Below are 24,718 nucleotides of genomic sequence, written 5' to 3'. Positions count from 1 at the left end.
TAAGTAGAGCTCGAGCCACGCCTACATTGGTCGCCTCTAGGGGTTAATTCAAATTTTCCGACGAGCATCCCCGACCTTTTCATATGGGAGTCTCTCCCCCTCCCCCCGCCCCCCCCCCCACGGGGGGCGGACTCGTCACACGCACATCACTGCCTCCACCCTACCCTGCGAGCAAAGGTCCCTTCGATCGTCCTAGAAAAGTCGGGAAGAGGAAGAATCTCTTCCTCTTCCCGACTTTTCTAGGAAGATCGATGGGACCTCTGCTCGCAGGGTACCTCCACCCGTTTTTTCAAAGATCTACGTCTTGTGCAGAAATCCTTTGTGTTTCAAGTTCGTCGTTTTTAATCCGGTCAACCTTCTCCATGACCATCCTTGTTCTTTTATGGTTTATTGTCATGGCTTTGGTGTTTTTCTATTTTTATAAACTATTATTTTCAGGCTTCCTTCATTTGAAAGGTAATTTTGTACGTAATTCATAGTAGCTGAAAATGCCGTAACTGCGTCCCTTTAAGCGCCGTTAAAGAATCAGTTCCGGTCGTAGGTTTGACAAAATAGGATCGAATTGAAAAGCAATTATAATAGTTGTCTTAGGAGACGAAAGATAGCAGTATTTACAAAACCTCACCTTGTTTGACCCAGCAGAATTTTGCTCTCAAAGTGTCTCATATTTCTCGATCGTGATTGTTTTAGTCTGGCACACTTTCAAGTTTCTTTTAACATTAGTTGGTGCTCATGTCGCAGCCGTCCAGACGATCTTTCTCGCTTGATCGTGTTGTCGTTTAGCCCAGAAAAAATGAAGTTATTTACGGTGGTTTTCGTCGTGCTTCTTGTTGGGTTATCGCTAGTACAGCTGGGAGAGTCATGTGGTGGTGCAATCCCGCCGTTACGATTGGAAGGACTACGTGTATCACGATTCCGCAAGCCAATAAAGTAAGTATAATGACGGCATCGCTGCCATGTTGGATTCACTAAACTAGAGCGGGTTTGCGTTCAAGTTATAAGGAGTTTTTAAAACACATCACATTGAATGCATAGTGTCGGATGTGATAGATGGAGCTGATAAGTACAACTAGATGCTCCGAGTGGATCAATGAATCTCTATCACTAGACAAGTGCTTGTACGACAGTTTCAACAACAATCAGACCTGTGTTTAGCGGACACTCACGGAACCTTCTTTATTGTCTGCTTTGCCTCTGGGGGAGGAAAGAGAGGGTGGAGGTGTCCGTTTATAAAATACAGGCCATGGCGAAAAGTTTGCCTTTTTGAGTTATTTTTTTGTAAAAAAAATACCTCTTAGTCGGCGCGTCGGGTATGTTATGGACGGGTCAATGGGTGAGTGAGTGAGTGAGTGAGTGAGTGAGTAAGTGAGTGAGTGAGAGATGTATGTATGTCACACCAATCAGATTGGATCTACTATAAACAGCCAATCAAATTTCTTGTTGTAAAGGTAAATGGTATGTGAGAAGATTTGATCCCGATAGAGTTCAGAAAGGCCATATTTATTCTTCTATAAAAGAGGAGGAAGTATTCATATATTGGGTTTACTTCGACATTTTCTGTGGGTTAGGCTGAGGATTTTAGTTAAATGAACGAGATGAGCCTTGAGGTTTGAAACAGTTCGTGAGTTAGTGGTATGCAAATGTAACGAGATATTTTTATTTTTAGTTACAAAGGTAACTTGATACTTTTGTTTTTCACAAGGAGTAAATTCAATTAGAGGTCACGAATCGTCGCGTCTAGTTCTTAGGACTTGCTTTAGAGGGGACGAGACTTTAGATTTGAAACAGTTCTAACGTTTACAATAGTAAGTGCGGGTAACAATTGTTTTGTTCTTGTTGCATGCAAATATAACGAGACATTTTTGGTTTTTAGTTGCAAAGTGTAATGTGACACTCTTGTTTTTCACAAGGGAGTAAATTCAATTAGAGCGGACGAATCGTCATCACTCTTTCCCACGAGATGTTTGCTATCTTTAGTAACAAATGGTAACTTAACACTTTTGTTTTTTATATGGGAGTAAATTCAATTAGAGCTGACAAGTTATCGGCTACTGTTTCCAGGATATTAAACAAAAAAGAAGGTTTTGTTTCTGGACGGTTTTTACGTCTCTGCAGTAGCGGTTTAATAGTTTTATTTGATGACATTCATTTCAGCCCGATATTTTTTAAGGGAAAAAGTATGAAAACTGTTCAAATGTTCTTTGAAGACTGCGTGGCACCAAGTTAAAGTGCATTTAATTAAATCAGACTTTCAACGTGTCAGAGATTTTTTTTTCTCTTTCTTTCTATTTTCGGTGAAGTTGTGTTGTGTTGTGTTGTGTTGTGTAAAAAGGTAAACTTACGACTTGTGTAAAATGCGAAAAAGTCTCTAAATTAACTTGAGTATTTTTGAGCAAAAATTTCTCTTGGGGGTTGGAAGGGTTATGTGATCGGTGAGCGAGGGAGTTATGCATGTGCGGGTGTCACACCAATCACAGTGCGGGTTGTATCAAAGAGCGAATCAAATTGCCCGTTAGAAAATAAGATGATAACTACATTGATCTGGAGACATGTCAGATTACTGTAGTTTGTTCAGTCAAACATTTTATGGCTTACTATTTAGCTATCTTACCATGACCGATGTAACATCGCAACCAAAAAAACTTGTCAAATTAACCAAATCATTACTGTACCATGAATGCTTCTATCTACAAAACTTCACAGAAAAAAATAACTCTTGCACGTCTTGCGTGCCTATGTTTAATTTAAGCTGCTTACCCGTTCATTAAAGGGGCTAGGTCACGCAATTTTAGGCAATTTCAGCACTGATCAAATGGTCATAGAATTAACTAAAATATCACAAAAACCGCTCAAAACTATAGAAGAACTCAAGCAAAACACAGGAAAGCCAAGAAGGGACATGGATGGACAAAACTGGAGAGGATTAAAAATGGATTCCATTTGGGGAAATTTGAAAATGTTTTTCAAATTTATATCAGTTTATATCAAAATGTCATTTACACAGCTGGAAAATCATTCTCAGTTATGTGGCCGTGATTTTGCAAATGAAAGACTCTTGCTCTTCCAATTTGACGTTTAGAGCTCATAATTAACAAAATTAAACAAAATTAGCTAAAATAGCGTGACCTAGCCCCTTTAAATTCCATTCGTCTCCTTGTTGCGCATAACTGCTGAGCAGTTTCAACGTACAACATTCCAGACTGAGATTTCCAACAAAATTAGCGCCACATGGAAATGAATGGTCCTTTTCTCTTAAATCTTCACTTTGCAATGAAAAATTAAAGTTGCCTTCGGTTGACCATGATACATGGCGATTTAAAGAAAAAATTGAAATTCTGCTCCGAGATGTTGCAAAGAATTAAGATCAGGTCTTCAGTAATGCAGGGTATGAGCGTATGCAGAGAATCTTTAATTTTTTCTATGATCTTGATTTCTTTTCAATTAAAATAGTTTATAATGTAAGATCGAAGTTATTTCTTGAACGTCTACAATCTTTTAAATTTTAGTTCCCCTTTCTGACAAGGTTCCCCAAGGACAACCTCGTGGGTCGAATAGTTTCGCTAACAGGCGTCCATCTCGAGCAAAAAAGAGTACGTGACTCCTGATTGGAGATGGCAGTTTGACAATCCTTCAAAAAGTGCTGTTGATGAATCTTGGCGAAATGAAGCCTGAATTTTTTTTTTATTTTCAGGCTTTATTTTCACAGCCGCTTACGTTGTTTACATAACTACGATGATCGTTTATATCTTTACAAATTCATTCATGGATATTGTACTTAATAGAATCGATTTGGTCCCATAAAAAAAACTGGCGATTTTTTTTTCTCTCAAGAACCAAGGACTAAAGGACATGTACTCCTATTTTCTCCACAGAACCAACAATAGCAATAGTGAAGATTTAGAGATCATTTTACCACGAAAGGTATATACCGTGCTGTTTTTGTCGCGTATTCCTTTTTTTTTTTTTGTTCCCTTTCAAGACCACCCAACCCTAAACGATTTGAGAATGAGATCAGTTTTAGTTCAAGTGTGATATCACTAACACTCGCACTACAGCCATTTCTCGCCCAGCAGCTATCAGGTCTAATCACTCGCGCTACAGCCATCACTTGAATACATAGTTCTCGGGAGCCCATCAATTCAGCTATCCTTTATGCATATGTAGAAAGTGCCAGGTTTTAAATAAACACTGTTCTGGAATGTACTTATTTTGCAGGGTGATCCTGCGTTGTTGAGTGTCGTGAAAGATGGGGCCCTTCGAGGACTCCACGCATGCCAATTGCAAAGGTTGTATCGGGGCGAGCCTTGGGACTGTCCACTGCAGATGTATAAGAAGTTACCTCTCTTCAATAACTCGACATTCGCTACCAGTAAGTCTGCTGTATTGACCTTCTGCAGTATTAATCAGATATGTATAATTATCCTATATTAGACATGTGAACAATTCAAGAGTTGCTACCACCAGCTTTGTTTATTTAACCTTCGACCAGGCTGTTCATAGCTCAAGAGTATACATGTCTCAGTAAACGACGTTAAAATTGTACCGCGCGAGACTTATAAGCGACCTGGCAAACTACTGAGGGTAATGACCTGCGCTGGGTCAGTCTCCCATCCAGGGGAAGTATTGAGCTATACAGGAAGTATTGAACTATACGGGAAGACTCCACCTGAAGGTTTATTAAAGGGTAGATTTATACGAGGTGGAGTATAGATAAGGGTAGGAATAATAATTCGTACAGATAAACTTATATTAGCGATGATCAGGAGTTTCGAAGACTTATTTGGGGTTTGAAGGGAATCATTGAGAAGTTTCCTAGTTATAACCGTCGCGCCGGTCGTTTCAAACAGTTCACAAACAGGAACCAGAAGCTAGGGCGGCTGAAACCGATCGAGTTAAGGCGATCGGAAGGCCTTTCAAATTGAACTGAAGCAAGAGTGGCGAAGGTTCAAAGCCGAATGAACCCAGAGCCATGCCACGGCTGAATACGAAGAATACGGTAGTTTTATATGGTGCTCCCATAAGATTTTGTCACTTTCTTGCAGCCACTCGAGAGATAGCATTCATCCAATCCATCAGCGCTGCCGCTATCACCTTAGCCTGCAGAGCAGGCGAGATTTTTTCGAGCGAGCGCTCACATCATAAAAAGTTTAGCCGCCATCTTGAATTTTTCATGCAGTGGAAGACTGGGGAGAGAAAGAAAGTTTTACCAAGGGGGTGAATGATAGGCAAGACGAAGGATAGGGGAGGGGGTGCGGCGAAGAAAATCTCATTTTCTCCCTCCCCCTTCCCCCACCGTCTAACATGGCGGTCTAACATGGCGGTCGCAAGGTTGTAACGCTAACTCGCCCTAATAAGACGCCTGCACTGCAGGCTACTATCACCTACGAAATCGTGCATCATTGCACTCAGAACAATATACCCGAATGTGGCTGTTCCCCATCGCGCCCAAATTTTGGCATGTGTGGCGATTATATCTCGTTTGGAGAGAAGATGAGCAGGCCGTTCACAGACAGGCTGAAAAAGCGACATGACGCTCAGACAGTTGTGAGCCTGCATAACAATGGGGTGGGGAGAGAGGTAACACATCTTATTTACAGAGTCTGCGGCCTCATCACTATTTGGGGGTGTTTTCGTGTGTACTGCCTCTTATTTATGTGTACGTGACTGTTAGAAGGTTGTCGAACTTAAGGAGGGTTCAGATACCTCGCCTGGACATTTTCTTGGGTGATCATAATGACACAAGTGACAAAGAGGTCGTCACCTCCTGTCCTTCCCATCTTTCCCCGCGTGCTGTGTCCTTTTTTGAGGGCTAAGTTTTAGGGGGGGGGGGGGGATGGGAATTCAACTAAGATTTTGTAAAAGTTTGGAATTTTTGTTCTTACCGGAATTTGAATCTTAAGATATTGAAGTTTATTATGAGAAGCATTTTTCCTTGTAAGTTCAAAGCTCGTTTTCTCAAAACGAGTTATTTTTTGCCTTTGAGAAAAGATATCTCAAGCTGGATTTAAGCTTTTGGCCTCAAATATTCAGGATTGCTATATGTCACTGGGTTAATTGATATGAATGAAGAAATTTGCCGTAGAATTCTTAGCGGGGATAGAAGTTATCAAAATAAATGTCAGTTTCACAATTAGATTGCGCAACTTAAGATGGTTCTCAGAGCTCCGCATTTTCAAATTTTGCAAAGTTCCTCATTCGTTTCAGCTGGTCATTTGTTTACTTTAGAATACAAATGAAAAGACATGTTTTCTTTAAATATGCATGAAAATCTTTTCTCAAGTGCATTGGGGTCATGCAATGATTGACATAGCATTGAAATATACATTTTTGCAATTTGCAAGCAATTGGCTTTTCAGTGATACATAGTTAGTTTGGGTTTAGATGAAAATCAGGGTTGTGACAACTGTGCAAAAACATAGGCACACAAGGCGTGCAAGAGTTATTTTTTTGTGAACTATAAGTCTCGGAGATAGGAGCATTCATGGAACTGTTTACAGTAATGATTTGGTTGATTTGACAAGTTTTTTTGGTTGCGATGTACAGCAAGAAAGAAACTGGGAGTTTATGATGTACATAAGTTGTTACATCGGTAATGGTAAGATAACTAAATAGTAAGCCATAAAATGTTTGACTGAACAAACTACAGTAATCTGACACGTCTCCAGATTAATGTAGATACCATCTTATTTTCTAACAGGCAATTTTATTCGTTCTTTGATAAAACCCACACTGTGATTGGTCTGACACGCGCACATGCATAACTCCCTCACACACCGATCACGTAACCCTTCCCCCGGAGGGGGACTCTCTTATATGGGCTATATACGTCTGTTCGGCCCCGAAGGGCATGGTTTTTCAGCCGTTTTGGTCATAAACAGGGTATCGATTTTAGCTGATTTTGGCCATTTTGGTCATAAATAGGGTACGGTTTTTGCACTCTAGCCTTGATATGGGTATGCTTTAAGAAGAAGCCACTTTTTCATCATTATCGAAAAGAAAATCAACAAAAGCCCTTCACAAATTTATATGTTTACGGTAATTTAACATTGGTTTGAACTAGGGAGCTAATTATAACGCAAGTCTGAAACAGGGTTTTGATTTGAGGGTCAGGTCGTAAATAGGGTTTCGAATTTTTGGTCAGGTCATAAATAGGGTAAGGAATAACGCAGATTTTGGTCATAAATAGGGTAAGGGTTTTGGGAAGCGGGCCGCACACCCCCAACCAATTTTTCTGGGAATACCCCCTCGGGAGCCCTTCCAGCCCCTAAGAGGAATTTTTGCTCAAAAATACTCAAGTTAAGAGAACTTTCCGCATTTTATACGAGTCGTAAGTTTACCCTTTTTACACAACACAACGCAACAACACTACTTCACCGAAAATTGAGAGAAAGAGAAAAAACCTCTCTGACACGTTGAAAGTCTGATTTAATTAAATTGCACTTTAACTTGGTGCCACACAGTCTTCAAAGAACATTTGAACAGTTTTCATACTTTTTACCTTTAAAAATATCGGACTGAAAAGAATGTCATAAAATGCCCATCAAATAAAAATATTAAAATGCTGCTACAGAGACGTAAAAACACTCTAGAAATGAAAGCTTCTTTTTTGTTTAACCTGGGAACAATAGCCGATAACTTGTAAGCTCTAATTGAATTTACTACCATATGAAAAACAAAAGTGTCCAGTTACCATTTGTAACTAAAAATAGTAAACATCTCGTGGGAACAAGTGGTGACGATTCGTCAGCTCTAATTGAATTTACTACCTTGTGAAAAACAAGAGTGTCAAATTACCCATTGTAACTAAAAAATAAAAATATCTCGTTATATTTGCATGCAATAAGAACAAAACAATCGTTACCTGCACTTACTACTGTAAACGTTAGAACTGCTTCAAATCTAAATAGTCTCGTCTCCTCTAAAAACATGTCCTAAGAACTAGAACCGACGATTCGTGACCTCTAATTGAATTAACACCTTGTGAAAAACAAAAGTATCAAGTTACCCTTTGTAATTGAAAATAAAAATATCTCGTGCCATTTGCCTACTACTCATGAACTGCTTCAAAACTCAAGACTCATCTCGTTCATAACTAGCCACCATTACACTGAAAATTATGCACTCTAAAACAACCCAATGTCCGTATGTAACTGTCACACTCCCCTCCAAACCGGACTAAAAATCACAAACCGGCAACATACACGTCACTCTTTATTTTTCAATTACCAAAGTCCTTGTGTTTGTACATACCTTGTTTCTCACGTACCATTTACCTTTACAACAAGAAATTTGATTGGCTGTTCATAGTAGATCCAATCTGATTGGTGTGACATACATACATCTCTCACTCACTCACTCACTCACTCACTCACTCACTCACTCACTCACTCACTCACTCACTCACTCACTCACCCATTGACCCGTCCATAACATAGCCGACGCGCCGACTAAGAGGTATTTTTTTACAAAAAAATAACTCAAAAAGGGCATATTTCAGGTAGAGCCCCGCCTTGATTCATCTCCGATCGGGCGGGCGAATAGGGGCCAAGCGGGTAGCCCGGACCTTGATCGCAGTAAACAGTTTATTCCTTTATGGCCAACAGGTTGTTCGAACAAGCGCCGTAGTATCTTGCAAGTGCCACGGTTTTAACAGCCCATGCTCTTTCAAAACTTGCTGGAAGAGACTGGCGCCTTTTGAAGTTGTCGCGTCGAAGCTGAAAGAGAAATACCGTGGTGCTTTGCGAGTGCGATTAGTGCGCAAGAACCTCTGGGACTCAATCGATAGAGTGGTCTCAGTGAGTGACCAAACTCTGGTTTATCTGGACCACTCTCCATCTCTATGCAAACAAAACGACACCCTGGGCTACCCTGGAATGCTGGGACGGACTTGCAGAAGCGATGTAGCCGAGGACAAATGTAAATTCTTCATTGAGTTATGTAATGGCTGTGACCTGCGAGTTGAAAAAGTAGAGCGTTACAAGCGTGTTCATTGCGGCTGTAAATTTATTTACTGCTGCAAAGTTGAATGCGACGAATGTACGGAAAAGTATTCTGAAATAACTTGTAATGCCTTGAAAGCAGTGGAAACAGATATCGTAGGACGCTCCCATCCTTGAGTTTAGCTCTTGAAGATAAAATGCACTTTTTTTTTCTATCACAATGTTATATGATAATTTTCACGTCAAATGCACTTTTTGGCAAGATCATTGAACGAAATGTAATATTTAGAAATAACGAAGCCTTTTTTAGATAACTCGAAATCGAAATAAACGAATGATTTTAATTTCTTTCCCTTGTTCGCAGTGTTGGTTTTCTTAAAGGAATAGAAAACATTATTTCAGTCGATCGGGTTTTCTAGTTACAGAAACCACGGATGAAAGCTTTGAGAACTCAAGAAAACTGTGAATACTCACCCTCACTCTCCCTTTCGTGTTTCTACATGATAACTTTAGAGAAACATTGAAAATGCTTTCTAATTTTTTTTAACACAATACTCTTACCTCTTATAATTTACGTACTCATAGTTTCTCAAAACTGTACCAGTAACTTCCTGTAGAAATTGAAATACTGAAATAAAGCTGTTGTTGTAGTTCAGATAAGTTAGGGTTTCTTTGATATTTATTTTTTATTTAGTTGTCAATTTGAAAAGTAAAATTGATCGTGATTGCCTTTTTACGCAGCGTTTTAGACTTGTACAGTCACTTAAATAACACTTCATTGAATCTCAAGAAGTTGCTCTTTTTTAATCCTCCTACACGGCTACACGTCCCTCTCACACCCTCTTCACCTTGCTTGTTTTTGTTGATCCGAACTTTTCTGTACTCTCACAGTGCACGGTTTCTTGGCATAAACATGTGCGTTAATAAAAAGAAGGAAATAAATAGATAATAATGAATGACAAAGGAAAAAGTGTTGTCCTCGCTTGATCTTTTAAGAGTCCCTGTCCATAAAAATGGAAAATAACTTGGCAAGGATCGAAAATTCGATTTCGCTCTTATTTTCATGGTAGATAGGCTAGGGCATGACAAAAACTACTGGATAGTTTCTTTGGCAAAATATCCTTTTATTTCAAAGAAATATGCAAATTACCAAATTCCGTTAAAATCGTCATTTGACGCACCATTTTATTAAACAAGTTTGAGAGCCTCGCATGCAAAACCACACCATTCTTCCGTCTTTAAAACACTCAAATATTTTTGTGCAATGTTTAAATGTGTACTGGGTTGGTTTTAGGGACTGTTGCGTTGTCTTTTTGGGTGCAAAATAATTAAATTTCGAAGACATGTATTTCATTCACTTTAAAGTACTTCGTGTATATAATTAATTTTCCGGCCATGTGCGAAACCTTCAAATGGATTAAGCTTCTGGTGGTTGAATCGCAGGAGGATGATCTACAGATTCCTTTAAAAATTTCTTTGGGAAAATGATTGTGAGCGACGCGAGAGCTTGTCAAAGTACGTTAAAAATGCAAATATTTGACCATTCCCTCGTCAAATTTCAATTTACGGGTTAGACGTATATTTTAGCATGCGCCACATGACTTATGACTTGACCAATGTTAAGTTGAAATAGACACAGAGCTGATAATTTCGAAATGTTCTAACCTCATTTGCTGTAAAAGGCAGGTCCAAGGCCGATTTGACGTGTTTCTCTCACCATTCGTCGCACATAAAGCAGAAGTTTGCTTTTGATTACATAACGTCCGATGTACATCGCCAACTGTCAGCTTATTTCATGGTCGAATACCATGAATCCGTGACCCTCTTTCGACGCATATGATCACCACTGCATCCAAGTCAAAACGGCTGAGTCATTTGTAGATAGTTGCTTGCTTTGCACTACACCAAAATATTACGTTTCATCATCATGGTTTGATGGCTTGAACGGTTCCTTGTTCGTCACGCAATGCTGTCATCTCATTTTAGGGGGTAGGGATAGGACAATTTCTATCGTAATACATAAGGCTCTGTAAGGCTGGGAACCACTAAGAGCACACAATCGTGTTGAGCAGGAAGAGATTAAATTAAGAAATGAGAAGAATGAATAGTTTACCATTACCCCTGTTGTTATCTTTAACTCGATCAACGCTACCTACATGCCCTGCGTAATACTGTAACGCTAAACTCATACCTAGGTCTTTTCGCGCTGTGCAATTATTTTTGATTTACATGTAATACAGTGGGCTACCCCCGGGGAAATGGATGGTGACCGTTTAATGGGGCTAGCTGCTTAAATAGAGGTTGGTGTACCTTGAATATTTAATTTTTCACACCGGGTTATAAATTTCTTGGTGAACATGGAGTCAATTCAAGACAATCATGATAGACGTGTATTTGAATTATCAGTCGTCATGCACCTTCAGTTTCAGACTCTTATCTGCCATCGCCCTTTCCAAAACAAAGTTTTTAAATTATGGGTGGCCGCTTAATAGGGGTAAAGACAATAATGAAACCCTTATCGGAACGACCAAATGGTGGCCGCGGAGGTAACCGGTCAATAGGTGTTTTATTCGTTTACAATATTTTACTGACAATAATTTTGGACTGCATTGACAACAGTCCTCTATTTTCTGTTACAAACATACCAATGCCTCGCCACGAGGCAAACAAAATACGCCAAATAAAATGGCATGGCCAGGGCTACCAGCTGTACGTGCAACAAACCGACGAAAAGCACGAAAAACGCCATGAATAACTTCATTTGTCTCTGTGCTAGTGTGTGACAAGATCCTTCAACGAGAAAGTTGGTCTGCAGAGACAAGACGTTATCACCACATAATATTCTGGAAACTTGAAAGTTTGCCAACTGAAAAACAATCACAACTAAGAAACGAGACACAATGGCAGTAAAAGATTATAGTCTGTCAAACAAGGTGATCCTTTGTGATAATAGTGTCTTTCACGAATGCCAACTGAAAAAGATAAATATTACGTTCCCATCCGATCCTCCTTTGTCAGAACTGTATGGCCGGAAGTTCTTCAATGGTCTTCAATGGAGTCATTGTTTCGGGTCGCACGTCTGCTAAAACAACCGGAGGTGGACTTTCTAACCGAGGGAGACAAGCAGATGTTTAGGAGTTTAAAAGACCAAGCGAGGACAGCACTTTTTTCTTTCTCATTCATTATTATCTATTTATTTTCTTCTTTTTATTAACGCACATGTTTATACCAAGAAACCATGCACTGTGAAAGTACAGAAGTTCGGATCAACAAAAACGAGCAAGGTGAAGAGGGTGTGAGAGGGACGTGTAGCCGTGTAGGAGGATTAAAAAAGAGCAACTTCTTGAGATTCAATGAAGTGTAATTTAAGTGACTGTACAAGTCTAAAACGCTGCGTAAAAAGGCAATCACGGTCAATTTTACTTTTCAAATTGAAAGCTAAATAAAAAAAGATAAATATCAAAGAAGCACTAACTTATCTAAACTACAACAACAACTTTATTTCAGTATTTCCATTTCTACACGAAATTGCTGATACAGTTATGAGAAACGATGAGTACGTAAATTATAAGAGGTAAGAATATTGTGTTAAGAAAATTATAAAGCATTTTCAATGTTTCTCTAAAGTTATCATGTAGAAACACGAGAGGGAGAGTGCAGGTGAGTATTCACAGTTTTCTTGAGTTCTCAAAGCTTTCATCCGTGGTTTCTGTAACCAGAAAACCCGATCGACTGAAATAATGTTTTCTATTCCTGTTAGAAAGCCAAAACTGCCAGTAAGAGAAAGAAATTGAAACCATTCGCTTATTTTATTTCAATTCCAAGTTATAGAAGATAGGCTTCGTTATTTCTGAAATATTACATTTCGTTCAATGATCTCACCAAAAAGTGCATTTCACATGAAAATCATCATACAACATATCGTGATCAAAACAAAAAGTGCATTTCATCTTCAAGAGCTTAACTCAGGGATGGGCTCGCCCTTTGACATCTGTCTCCACTGCTTTCAAGGCATTGCAAGTTATTTCAAAATATGACTTTTCCGTACATTCTTCGCATTCAACTTTGCAGCAGTAAATAAATTTACACGTACAATTAACCCGCTTATAACGCTGCACTTTTTCAACTCTCAGGTTACAACCATGTTTACAGAAACGACTGAAATATTCGCATTTGTCCTTGGACATAGCGCTCCTGCACGACCGTCCCAGCATTCCAGGGTAGCCCACGGTGTCGTTTTGTTCGAAGTAGTCTGGGGAGTTGTCGAGATAAACCAGCGTTTGGTCACTCACTGAGACTGCTCTGAAGAATAGATCCTGAAGTTGCTCGTACACGAGCCGCACTGGCACAGGAAAATAGTATTTTTCCTTTAGCTTCGATGCGACAACTTCAAGAGGTGCCAGTCTCTTCCAGCAAGATTTTACACCGCATGCGGAGGCGAAACTTTATCACTTACAAGCTACTTCGGCGCTTGTTCGAACAACCTATTGACCATAAAGAAAATAACCTGTTAACCACGGTGAAGGTCCGAATTACCTGCTTCGCCCTTATTCGCCGGCGCGATTGTGGATGAATTAAAAATTAGCTCTGAAAAAGCACAAAGGGCGCAGAAATATCGAGATGGGGAGGACAAGAGAAGAGGTGGCGCATAAAGACTTCTTTGTCACTTGTGTCATTCTAGGTATAATCGCCCAAGAAAATGTTCAGTCAAATTGTTTTCTGAAACCGGCTGCATTAGTTCTACGACCTTCTCGCAGTCACGCACGTATACAGAGGCAGTACAGACAAATGGATAAATGCTATCTCTCGAGTGGCTGCAAGAAAATGATAAAATCTTATGGAACCACCGTATAAATGTTTAGAAGAAAAGTAAGTGGTCATTAGCAACGGAGCTATCGAACACTGGACTACCGAATCGGCGCGATGGTTACAGAAATTTCTCAGTGATTCCTTCAAGTCCCACCCAACGTGTCCAAATAGGTCTTCGCACCTTCTCGTCATTATTATAACCTTGCCTGTACTAGATGTTTTGAAAGGCCTTTTAAATACTTAAATGACAGTTTTTCCTACCCTTTCTTATACTTGAGCTCGTGACAATCTACCAGTTTTAATATAACTCCAGCCTGAAAAAGGGCCCCTTTTCCGTATAGTCCACTTTAGGGAGCACCATCTGGGCTCTGAGTACTTTCCCTGTTAATAAGGGAGGCGAGACTTAGGCTAATCTTTCGTCACTGAGAAAGAACAGATGTTCAGAATAACAATAAGACGCTTTAATGAGAAACATAACTGGGTCGTGAACGGGGGGCCGGGGAGATTACTTGGGTATGTACGTGCTCGGCTGGCCTCTGAGAACAATTACCCCGTTATAGTCTATTCTGTGACCAATTATAGAACCCATCTAATAGGGTGGCTGTTTAATGGGGGTTAATCTCATTTTCGTGATCCCAACTTGTTGAACTAATTCATCGTAAAATGAAGTGACACGATTGTTTAACTGAATGTGGAATGGTAACGACTTTTCACCATTAATCTTTCCATTTTCAAATCCCTACTTGTCAGAATTTTCTTATCCCCCAAATCCTCAAAAAATGCAACCTCTTGTAGTAACTCTATCGAAAATGCAACTGCATTACAGTCAATCCACTCGTGAAAATGCAACCCCATTCAGACAATCAATCCACTCATGAAAATGCGACCCCATCTAGTGGCACATCCCCATTAGCCGTAATAAACCTATTACTAGTAAGTAGGCCCCGGTGGTTCTCTTTGGAAAGCTGATAATTCAGGGAAATACGGCGAATAACAATTAACTTGGTGAGCAAATCGCATCACCTTCACTTGAAAGAGCTCACTAACGACTTGTCTGATTTTAGCACGACTTTGACTTTAACACTTGGAACCCAGCTTTTCAGCACATACCTGGATCATATACCGTAAAATATATCGAAAGTGACGATCTTCGTTACCTTCGAAATTAGCTGCATTTGGGGCTAGTTACTTTCGGGAGCTCGTTATTCTCGAGGGGTCGTTTCTTTCGCGGAGCAAAAAGCATTTTACATATATAGTTGGTGCGACTGAGCTATTTTTTATGAAATAATTGATGGAAATTAGAAGAGCATTTCTTAAATCCTGAATTGAAATTCTCCGTTCCAGTTTCAATTTATGTTGCTGCCACATGAGCGAGCTCCTCATGTCTATACCGCGTTGTCAGTGGTCGGCAGGAAAACAAGTCAGATGCCATCAACTGTTTCTACATCGTATGACACTGCTATGTCATTCTGCAGTATATCAAACCCCTATTTAGGCAGGTGGCCATTTAATTAATAGGGGTTGGTCGGTTAATGGGGTTAGTGTACTTTGAATATTTTTTACCATCGGGTTGGGTTAGACCTGGGTTAAATTCTTAATGAACTTGGAATCACGTCAAGACAAACAGGATAAACGTGACGGTTTTATCAGTAGTCAATCTATTTTGGACTTTTATCGTCATCGCCTTTTGGACAACAAAGCTAAACTACGTGTATTTTAAAATTTTGGGTAGCTGTTTAATGGGGGTAAAGACAATGATAGGAAAACTCTCGCCGGGATGACAAAAGGTGGCCGCGGTCGCTTTATAGAGGCGGCTAGTTTCTAGCGGTTTTACTTGCAGTATGTTACTGACAATAATTTCGGGACTTTGATAACTGGCCGCTTAATACGGGGTGGCCGCTTAATAGGGTCGACTCCGGGGGTTAGACTGTATGTAAGCTAGAGCTAATAATCCGATGCAAGAGAGGATCAAGGTAAGTAAGTACCTTGATCTTTCTCTTGCTGTGTATCAATGTCTCAGTGCGTTGGTGGACTTTTCAATTTTAGTTTGAAGAAACGTTGTTATGAGTACGTTCTTGTTACTTGATGAAAATTCTACAGGTTTTGTTTTCCCTGCGCAACTGATGAATCACGAATTGCTCTGTGTCATAAGCGGTAGTGACCTTAAACTTGCAAGTAGTCCCTCTTTCGCTTAGCACTAGGGAGTTTACGAAACCACGACGGCGACGCCGAGGACAACGTCGATTAAAACATGGATTTCTATTTTACCTACGAATCTCGCGATACTTTAAAGTCATTTACTTTTTTATCACTGTCAAAACTATCCCAAAACTAAAACCGGAACACAGCGATAAATTTGAAACAAAAATTTAAAATATCAGCCATCCTGGTTCACGTTCTCCAGACAACGCAAAATTTGGTCATTTCATGTTGTTGTCTAGCAAAGGACGGCAAAGAAAAGTACCAAGAATTATAACGCACGTGTACAGCCATTGTTCTGCTCATTAATTCTTTTGTTTCGTGACGTTCCCGTTGCCGTTGCCGTCGTGGTTTCGTAAACTCCCTAAGAACGTACTCATAACAACGTTTCTTTTTTCAAACTAAAATTGAAAAGTCCACCAATGCACTGAGACATTGATACACAGCAAGAGAAAGATCAAGGTACTAACCTTGACCCCCTCTTGTATCGGATTATCATCTCTTTCTTGCATACAGTCTAACCCCCGGAGTCGACCCTATTAAGCGGCCAGTTATCAAAGTCCCGAAATTATTGTCAGTAACATACTGCAAGTAAAACCGCTAGAAACCAGCCGTCTCTATAAAGCGACCGCGGCCACCTTTTGTCATCCCGACGAGGGTTTTCCTATCATTGTCTTTACCCCCATTAAACAGCTACCCAAAATTGTAAAATACACGTAGTTTAGCTTTGTTGTCCAAAAGGCGATGACGATAAAAGTCCAAACTAGATTGACTACTGATAAAACCGTCACGTTTATCCTGTTTGTCTTGACGTGATTCCAAGTTCATTAAGAATTTAACCCAGGTCTAACCCAACACGATGGTAAAAAATATTCAAAGTACACTAACCCCATTAACCGACCAACCCCTATTAATTAAACGGTCACCTGCCTAAATAGGGGTTTGATATACTGCAGAATGACATAGCAGTGTCATACGATGTAGAAACAGTTGATGGCATCTGACTTGTTTTCCTGCCGACCGCTGACAACACGGTATAGACATGAGGAGCTCGCTCATGTGGCAGCAACATAAATTGAAACTGGAACGGAGAATTTCAATTCAGGATTTAAGAAATGCTCTTCTAATTTCCATCAGTTATTTCATAAAAAATAGCTCAGTCGCACCAACTATATATAAAAAACGCTTTTTGCTCCGCGAAAGAAACGACCCCTCGAGAATAACGAGCTCCCGAAAGTAACTAGCCCCAAATGCAGCTAATTTCGAAAGTAACGAAGATCGTCACTTTCCGTATATTTTACAGTATGTGATCCAGGTATGTGTTGAAATGCTGGGCTCCAAGTGTTAAAGTCAAAGTCGTGCTAAAATCAGACAAGTCGTTAGTGAGCTCTTTCAAGTGAAGGTGATGCGATTTGCTCACCAAGTTAATTGTTATTCGCCGTATTTCCCTGAATTATTAGCGTTTCAAAGAGAACCACCGGGGCCTACTTACTAGTAATAGGTTTATTACGGCTAATGGGGATGGGCCACTAGATGGGGTCGCATTTTCATGAGCGGATTGATTGTCTGAATGGGGTTGCATTTTCACGAGTGGATTGACTGTAATGCAGTTGCATTTTCGATAGAGTTACTACAGGAGGTTGCACATTTTGAGGATTTTGGGATAAGAAAATTCTGACAACTAGGGATTTGAAGATGGAAAGATTAATGGTGAAAAGTCGTTACCATTCCACATTCAGTTAAACAATTGTGTCACTTCATTTTACGATGAATTAGTTCAACAAGTTGGGATCACGAAAATTAGATTTACCCCCATTAAACAAGGACCCGCGCTATAAAAGGCATAGCTCCTCCCCCTCTTTGTCACGCAATCTTTGTTCGTAGTCCTAATCAAAGATGGCGGACTCAGTGAGGAAGATGCGGTAAACCCACTCTGCAATGGAACAAATAAAAACCTACACATTAAGAACTTAATGCGAGTGTAGAACCACCCAAATTGTGAATTTAAGTCAGAAATGTACTAAAATCCTGATCCTTCTAACGCTAATTGAAGAATTTAGCGAAGGAAATTTGAATTTCCCGCCTGTAACCGTCCCTGTCAATTCCTGAACATACGCACCCGCTCACAGACTCCTCGCAGACGATTCGTTGCTTTGTTGAGCCTTCAATATGCCTATGTCATCTTCTATGCAATATTTGGCATGCTCAAAAAAAGGGCATGATGTAATATATGCGTTTTTGGGAATGACGGTTCGGTTCATGGCGGAAGCTGTCGTGCTGTGGTGCCACAACTTCCACTTTGAATCGAGCTAGTTTGCACGCATTGTCTTTGCTTCTTAGGCGCTATTTTATCTTATCAACTATTTTTCGGTGCTTTGGATTTTTCATGGCGGAATCTTTCTCCAAGAAGCCCAAACTAATGCCTCCTCGTGCACAACGGATTAGGTACAGCATACAGCTTGAGGTTGAAGCGGGTATGGAGGAGCGTTTGGAGGGATTGAAAGCTAAAATTCAACGTGTTAAAAGTGCCTTACGTATAACCAGTCGTACACCAATGGGTAACCTTTTGATGATGGAACGATTGCTGAGCTCATTCGAAGAGTTCGAACGAAGTCAGATGGTAATCACAGCCAGTCAATCTTTGTTTTTGTCTACGATACAACAGCCTTCGGCACAACCTTCGCCACAACCTTCGCCACAACCTTTTCCTTCGTGTTCGAAAAAAATAGATGCACAAACGCAAACGGATATCTCTGATCCGTATATTTTGGGTTACGGTGAAAATACAACCGGAAAGTTCGATATCCACACCCAAACTACGGAGAACGAAGACTATTTTCTTTCATCCAACGATGCGGTGCGAAACCTCATATCTACAATGGCACAATATGGCGGAAGGTGTCCCTTATGTGGCTATCCTCTAGAGTTGCCATCGTTCGATGCGATAAAGCATGGACATGTAGCGCTCGTCAGCGTGGGCTGCGTGGCCGGTCATTCCCTTCGATGGAATTCCAGCAGTATCATCGGCGGAAAGTGCACAGCCAATTTGAGGTAAAAGTATAAGTAATTTTTTATATTTGAATTTCCGAAAATTTTGAACTTGACATTTGTGTAAGCTAACACTGCTGTCATTTTTGTTTAGGGTTTTACATGGATTTATCAGTTCTGGCCTTACCGAGACCCAGTATGTCAGTGCTTGTAAGGCAGCTCACATCGGAAATGTGGACGAGAGATACATTACTACCGGTATTACAATTTCTCTGAAATACAATAATCCTCTCTGACAATAGCAGTATTGTTATACTTTAGTTGGTGTACTACACAAAAATTCCCTATACTCATCAGTGATCATGCAATTTCTAGAAAAAGTGTCATAGAGTTTATTTCTTTTCATTGCCTTCTTCCTTGCCATGAGGGAACCAGTTATGCAGCTTATTTTTCTCTTGTGAACATACTTCAGTTGTTCTTTTTCCCTCTTTCCAGTATACACTTCTTTAGGATACAAGAATGCTGTGAAAGCCTGGTATGAGATAAAATTACAGGAAGCTAGGTCGGAAGCACAGCAGGATGCTCAATATCTTCTCCAAGGAGATGTATGTTTCCAAGGCATGATGCAGCCTTTCCGGGAATTTCTGCACTTTTTTTGTTTTGTTTGTGAACTATTGATTCAATTAAATTTCATGGAATTTTGTTTCCTTCTTCATAAATTTAGATCATCATAACAGATGCTAGACATGATTCCAGCCGAGCTGCGCAGCACACCACAGTTTCTGCTTTATCTTATCGGTGGGGACTTTGAACTATAACCATCTCTGCTTGAATACAACCTAACATGTGGCATTGTTGATAATTCTCTTAATTTTTTTTTTCAGAAACAAGAAAGTTATTTATTGCCTAAATTGGGATAAAGAAGATATGCCGTCTGCAGCATCTCGAGAAGTACCCATGACTAAAGCAGTGATAGATTCTCTAACAGCTCTTGGTAAGTTGTAATGTTGATTTGATAGTGCACTCTTCTCATAAATGATAACCACTTCATAATTAGATGCAGGATATGTCTGGCTTTTCGTAAATGATCACAGTACCTATATTTCTTGCCAGGATTTATCCCAAAAATATTGTGTGACTCCAAGATGTTGGAAGACTATATTTATTTTGAACAGGTGTTTGTCACACATAGAAAGGAGGGTTTCTCGCACTGGTTTCTTATGAATAATGTTTCATGAATATTATGCAAATACTACTTGTTTCACACATGTACAATCTGTGTGTTTTATGAAGTCTAAAAGCCTATGTTTCTTTGCTAAACTCTTGTATTGACCCTTGCAACACCTGTAGGTCATCGTGTTGGTGAAGTTGCACATGACTATGTGCCGGCATTGAGGCAGTGGCTTGCAACGAAAGGGATTAGGAACTCATATGACAGTTGGCATGGTAGGTCACCAACCAAATTACTAGGTTTTGCTAGTAAGGATTAGCTTGTAATCAGCATCAAGCTAGTAGCTATGGTCTGTTTTAGTCTCTGTGATAAGGAATGGTAGTTCTTGTTTTCCTTTTCCTTAATAAAGGTGGGAAGGGTGTCAAGAAGGCCATCAAAAAGGTTGCCAGTGGGCTTGTTAGGGACTCAGAGAGATCATGGTTTGCAGAGTTGTCTGACAAAGGTAATTCTCCATTGTAGGATACAAACTGAAACTAACATAAGCTCTGCAAAGGCCCTCTTTGCATTTGAAGTGGCTTGTTTGTATGTCATATTCATCTTTGCTTAAATTGTGTGGTGCAAATCCTATGAATTACAGTACCGTTACTTGAAGTTAAAAAACCTTCTAAAAATGCCATTGTTTTGACAGTGAAGTGCACGAAGACGCATATCTATTATGCAATGAAGAATTGCAATGGTGATGCTGATGAGCTGAGGCGATACATAGTAAACATTGTAGACCATTACCAGGTAAAAGGGTTCACTAGGAACTTGTACATTTGAATTGCTATCTTAATTTTCTGACAACAAGAGATTATTTCCAAGGACACAAGTAGATATGAGTGGTTAGTGGCTGTTGTGACAATGTAAGTTTCTATTACCCTCACCCCACAGGTGAGCCCTTTACACCTTGTCATTAGCAAGGTTGTACAAGTTACTGATTCAGAATCCATGACTCTACATACTAAAAATTGTATAGATGATTGAATGGTTCTTCTATTCATTTTATCTGTGTGGTATAGGGGGATCATTCAAATTGCCATCAGGAGTCTCGGTGTCATCAAGAAGGCTATGTATGCAGCAAAAAACCTCTTGTTACTGAGCAGGCTATTGCAGCATACCGGAAGGCTATAGTGGGTACCAACATCTACAAATTTGCTGAAGATTATGCCTTGGTAATAATAATTCATACATCAATATCTATGGTATGGAATTGTATTTTTACTTCACAGATCTACAAATAACCACTACATTTCATACTGAATGTGGAAAGTCCACGAGTAGGCAGCAACATTACTCCCACCTAAGAAAGAGAGATTGGCTCTATACATGTTTTATTTACAATACAAAAGCTTTCTTCAATGGCATAACTTTGAACTTATTACCTCTATTTACTGTAGTGCCGAGATACTTTCTGGATAGAATCACTGCATATGGTGATGCTTATTTATGCACAGAAGCGCATCCATTTCAGTCGTAAAGACACCTATGAAATGAGAATGCAGCTTGCAGTTCTTGACTGGGTATGTACCACAACACTTTTATTTGTATTCATGTATCTTCACAAAAAGTGGAAAAACATAGACAGAGGATAACGAACGTCCACACAAGGACACTTATTCTTTTCACTGTTATAGAAATTGCACTATAGACCAGTAATTGTTAATTATAACTATTATTCAAATTATTATCATTATCTTTACCATCAACTTTCTGGTGGGGGGGGGGGGGGGGGAATTCCCATATGAAAAGGTCAGGAGTGCTAGCCGAAAATTTTGCATAAAAAGAAACCCTAACAGTTACCAAGACCCTATGTCGTGGGCGTGGCTTGCAATTCTTTTCACCCTCAAGAAGTACCAATTGTAAGACAACACATTGTGTCCTGTCAAATTTTTTTTGGCTCATTAACCTAAAAGGTAGTGCAAAAGTTCCTGATGTGGACCTTTTGAGGCTGAACACCCTAAGATGAACCGAAACTACTATTTTAACCCCAAAAAGGTATGATGAGCACCCCCATCCTTTTTACATGGGAGTCCCCCCCCCCCCCCCCCCCCCACCCCAGGTTAGCTCCCTTTATTGAAAAATAGAAATTAAAGCTAACTGAAGAAAGCAGCAATGGACAGTTGCATATGAAGTACATGACCTGTCCTTGGTTGCTGTGGTATGTATTATTTTCCTGTTCTATTTCAATTTTTTAGAATGAGAATGTGCTGCGTGAAGCCACATCTGAACAGTACTATCAGACCAGTCGCCAACCGGACAGAATTGCCCCACACAGGGTACTGTCAGATAAAACCTACGAGTTCAAGGATGGCATATGGACAACTTTTTATAATTCATTGTAACTCAGTCCGTTGCTTGAAGGCTGACGAGTGTAAAATTAGAATGCTGTAGTTTTAGATGCCGTGCAAAACTGTGTATCAAGAAAAAAAGAAGTACTCTTGCAGAAGTTGTTGACACTGTACTGAAAAACAAAAAAGGTTCACCATGTCAACTAACTGTTAAACTGCGTTGATTTATTGGGCTGGAAGCGAAAAGTGAGGTCTATCCATGATGAAACTGACGCTCACAAGAAAGAGCTTGCTTGCTAATGTCGCTTCTCACGAGCGACGATGCCCTTGATAGGGGACGTTAGGGGGGTTAGGCCACCTATCACGAACGTCCTTTATCACGCAATGTGGCATAACCTCTCTAACGTCGTCAATAAGGCAACCCAGTTGTTTTTTTTCAAGATACGTTGGGTTGTCCCAAAGCCCGTTGTCCTTGAGGGTCTTCCAATACCACTTATAGTCTTTTCGCCTTTTTGTGTGGTTGGTTATGCGTGCATCACATCTTCCGTTTGGTTTGAATTCAGAAGATGTGATGCACGGAGCTCGGAGACAGAAGTCACAGGTTGACTCTGGAACTTGGGGGGGCGCAGCTACGTTGGACTCATTGTTGGCGAAAATAGCAACGGCCTCGTCGTTTTTTCGAGGAAAGAGACGAACAGGTGATGGCCGTAGTGGTTCTTCATCGATTGGTACGGCAAAGCGCTTCCTCGCTGTAGAAAAAAAAAAAGTTTAGAATAAAAATTCGGATGGAAGTGAACAGGGGCAACTCAAGGGTAAGTACAATGAGTCATACACACAACCTCTTATGATAATCCCAAATTGTTACAGGGAAATCAACTTACATGAAGGGAATTGTTCAAGATTGCATATCAGTCCTGGAAATATCCACTTGATCATATGTAGTTTATGTGATACATATCAATGGTACAACTCTATGACAACTGGAGACCATGTCATAATCTTTGGGAAACTAAACCAAAAATTTGGAAGCTGTTCCCTTGCTATAAACAATTCCGCCCGAGCAGAGATTCCCACTACTCTAATAAAAATACATGAACGGATACAAATCCACATTGAATGTTTTAGGTGTCGCCGGAAGCAGGATGATGTAACCTTCGACACCGAGGAATCAAGTTCCATTTGTTATCACTGAGAAAAGGCGCGCAATTCGAAAACTGTTGCTCCATCAAAACGGTCAAATTATTATCAAACAGTTTTTCTGCTTTTTGTCGCTGGCTGAAGTCTTTCCTGCAATCTTCGAGAAGCCGAGTTTGTGAAGGTTGTAAATAATAAGTTATAAGTTGTAAATGGTGCGTTAGAACTGTAGTCTACTAACCGTTTCCACTTTGGATGCTTCGTACGGACACAACTTCGCAGGCCACCTCTGGAATTTCTTGAAGGAGACGAAAAAACTGGTCCTTTTTACTTTCGTCAATCTCAAGAGTTACCTACGTATGAAGGTAACAAAGACATTCGTGAAATACAGCTCTAGAGGCTAACAAACGATACAGAGAGAATCGATGTAACAGAAAAAAAATATTTACTTACCTGCACCCGTTTTCCATTGGCATTATTTTCAGCTGCACGCAACATTGTACAGACTCGTTCCACGCGTCAGATATTTCGATTTAAAAAAAATAGTTACGGAATGACAGCCTTTATTAGTCTTGTAAGCACTGTGCGCAGCACTAGTAGCAGATATGAGACCTCCGTGCGTATCGCGCGACCCGGAGATATTGACAGCTCCGTGTCTAGAGTGAAATGACTGACTGCTCGCCCAGTCCAAGGCTCCTTATATAGCGCGGGTCCTTGTTTAAACAGCCACCCTATTAGATGGGTTCTTAATTAGTCACAGAATAGACAATAACGGGGGTAATTGTTCTCAGAGGCCAGCCGAGCACGTACATACCCAAGTAATCCCCCTCGGCCCCCCGTTGACAACCCAGTTATGTTTCTCATTAAAGCGTCTTGTTGTTATTCTGAACTTCTGTTCTTTCTCAGTGACGAAAGATTAGCTTAAGTCTCGCCTCCCTAATTAACGATTTAAACTTTAATTAAGTGACCCTCCATTCCTTTCTACTTTTAAATAAGGATTACACTTTAGCAGACTTATCGCTCTTCAATCCATTGACGAACTTCCGGACACACAGTTTTGACAAAAATTTATCGGATGGGAACGTAATGTTTTTCTTTTTCAGTTCGTGAAAGATACTATCATCAAAAAGGTTCACCTTCTTTGCCCG

The 24,718-nt window shown here is 40.1% G+C and overlaps 3 protein-coding genes and 2 long non-coding RNA genes across 5 annotated transcripts; 2 read left to right on the top strand and 3 right to left on the bottom strand.

Moving 5' to 3' along the window:
• The first annotated feature begins 605 nt into the window (after positions 1-605).
• On the top strand, positions 606-9,599 carry LOC149110007 (protein Wnt-8a-like). The gene is made up of 6 exons (XM_089292058.1): positions 606-930; positions 3,873-3,921; positions 4,216-4,369; positions 5,043-5,080; positions 5,371-5,577; positions 8,604-9,599. The coding sequence occupies exons 1-6, from the start codon at positions 794-796 to the stop codon at positions 9,114-9,116; spliced, it is 1,098 nt and encodes a 365-aa protein (XP_089148184.1). The 5' UTR covers positions 606-793; the 3' UTR covers positions 9,117-9,599.
• On the bottom strand, positions 6,686-11,238 carry LOC149110006 (uncharacterized). The gene is made up of 2 exons (XR_016207998.1): positions 10,605-11,238; positions 6,686-8,951 (listed from the first exon to the last, which is right to left on the bottom strand). It is a non-coding gene; the product is annotated as an uncharacterized LOC149110006 (long non-coding RNA).
• A 1,083-nt stretch (positions 11,239-12,321) lies between these two features.
• LOC110042405 (uncharacterized) lies at positions 12,322-14,124 on the bottom strand. Its single transcript, XR_002295890.2, has 2 exons — positions 14,010-14,124; positions 12,322-13,423 (listed from the first exon to the last, which is right to left on the bottom strand). It is a non-coding gene; the product is annotated as an uncharacterized LOC110042405 (long non-coding RNA).
• A 3,639-nt stretch (positions 14,125-17,763) lies between these two features.
• Positions 17,764-22,651, top strand: LOC110045894 (uncharacterized). The gene is made up of 11 exons (XM_089292055.1): positions 17,764-18,998; positions 19,090-19,193; positions 19,431-19,540; positions 19,660-19,733; positions 19,820-19,929; positions 20,286-20,381; positions 20,516-20,608; positions 20,795-20,895; positions 21,168-21,320; positions 21,546-21,668; positions 22,344-22,651. Exons 1-11 carry the CDS (start codon positions 18,334-18,336, stop codon positions 22,488-22,490), a joined length of 1,776 nt encoding a protein of 591 aa, XP_089148181.1. The 5' UTR covers positions 17,764-18,333; the 3' UTR covers positions 22,491-22,651.
• On the bottom strand, positions 21,347-24,130 carry LOC149110005 (uncharacterized). The gene is made up of 3 exons (XM_089292057.1): positions 24,024-24,130; positions 23,812-23,923; positions 21,347-23,185 (listed from the first exon to the last, which is right to left on the bottom strand). Exons 1-3 carry the CDS (start codon positions 24,066-24,068, stop codon positions 22,746-22,748), a joined length of 597 nt encoding a protein of 198 aa, XP_089148183.1. The 5' UTR covers positions 24,069-24,130; the 3' UTR covers positions 21,347-22,745.
• Between the last annotated feature and the right edge of the window lie 588 nt (positions 24,131-24,718).

This window comes from Orbicella faveolata, unplaced genomic scaffold (genome assembly GCF_042242905.1).
Source record: "Orbicella faveolata isolate gen_17 unplaced genomic scaffold, um_ofav_v1 contig_24, whole genome shotgun sequence".
Classification (NCBI taxonomy): domain Eukaryota; kingdom Metazoa; phylum Cnidaria; class Anthozoa; order Scleractinia; family Merulinidae; genus Orbicella; species Orbicella faveolata.
This window is presented reverse-complemented; position numbering and strand designations above follow the sequence as displayed.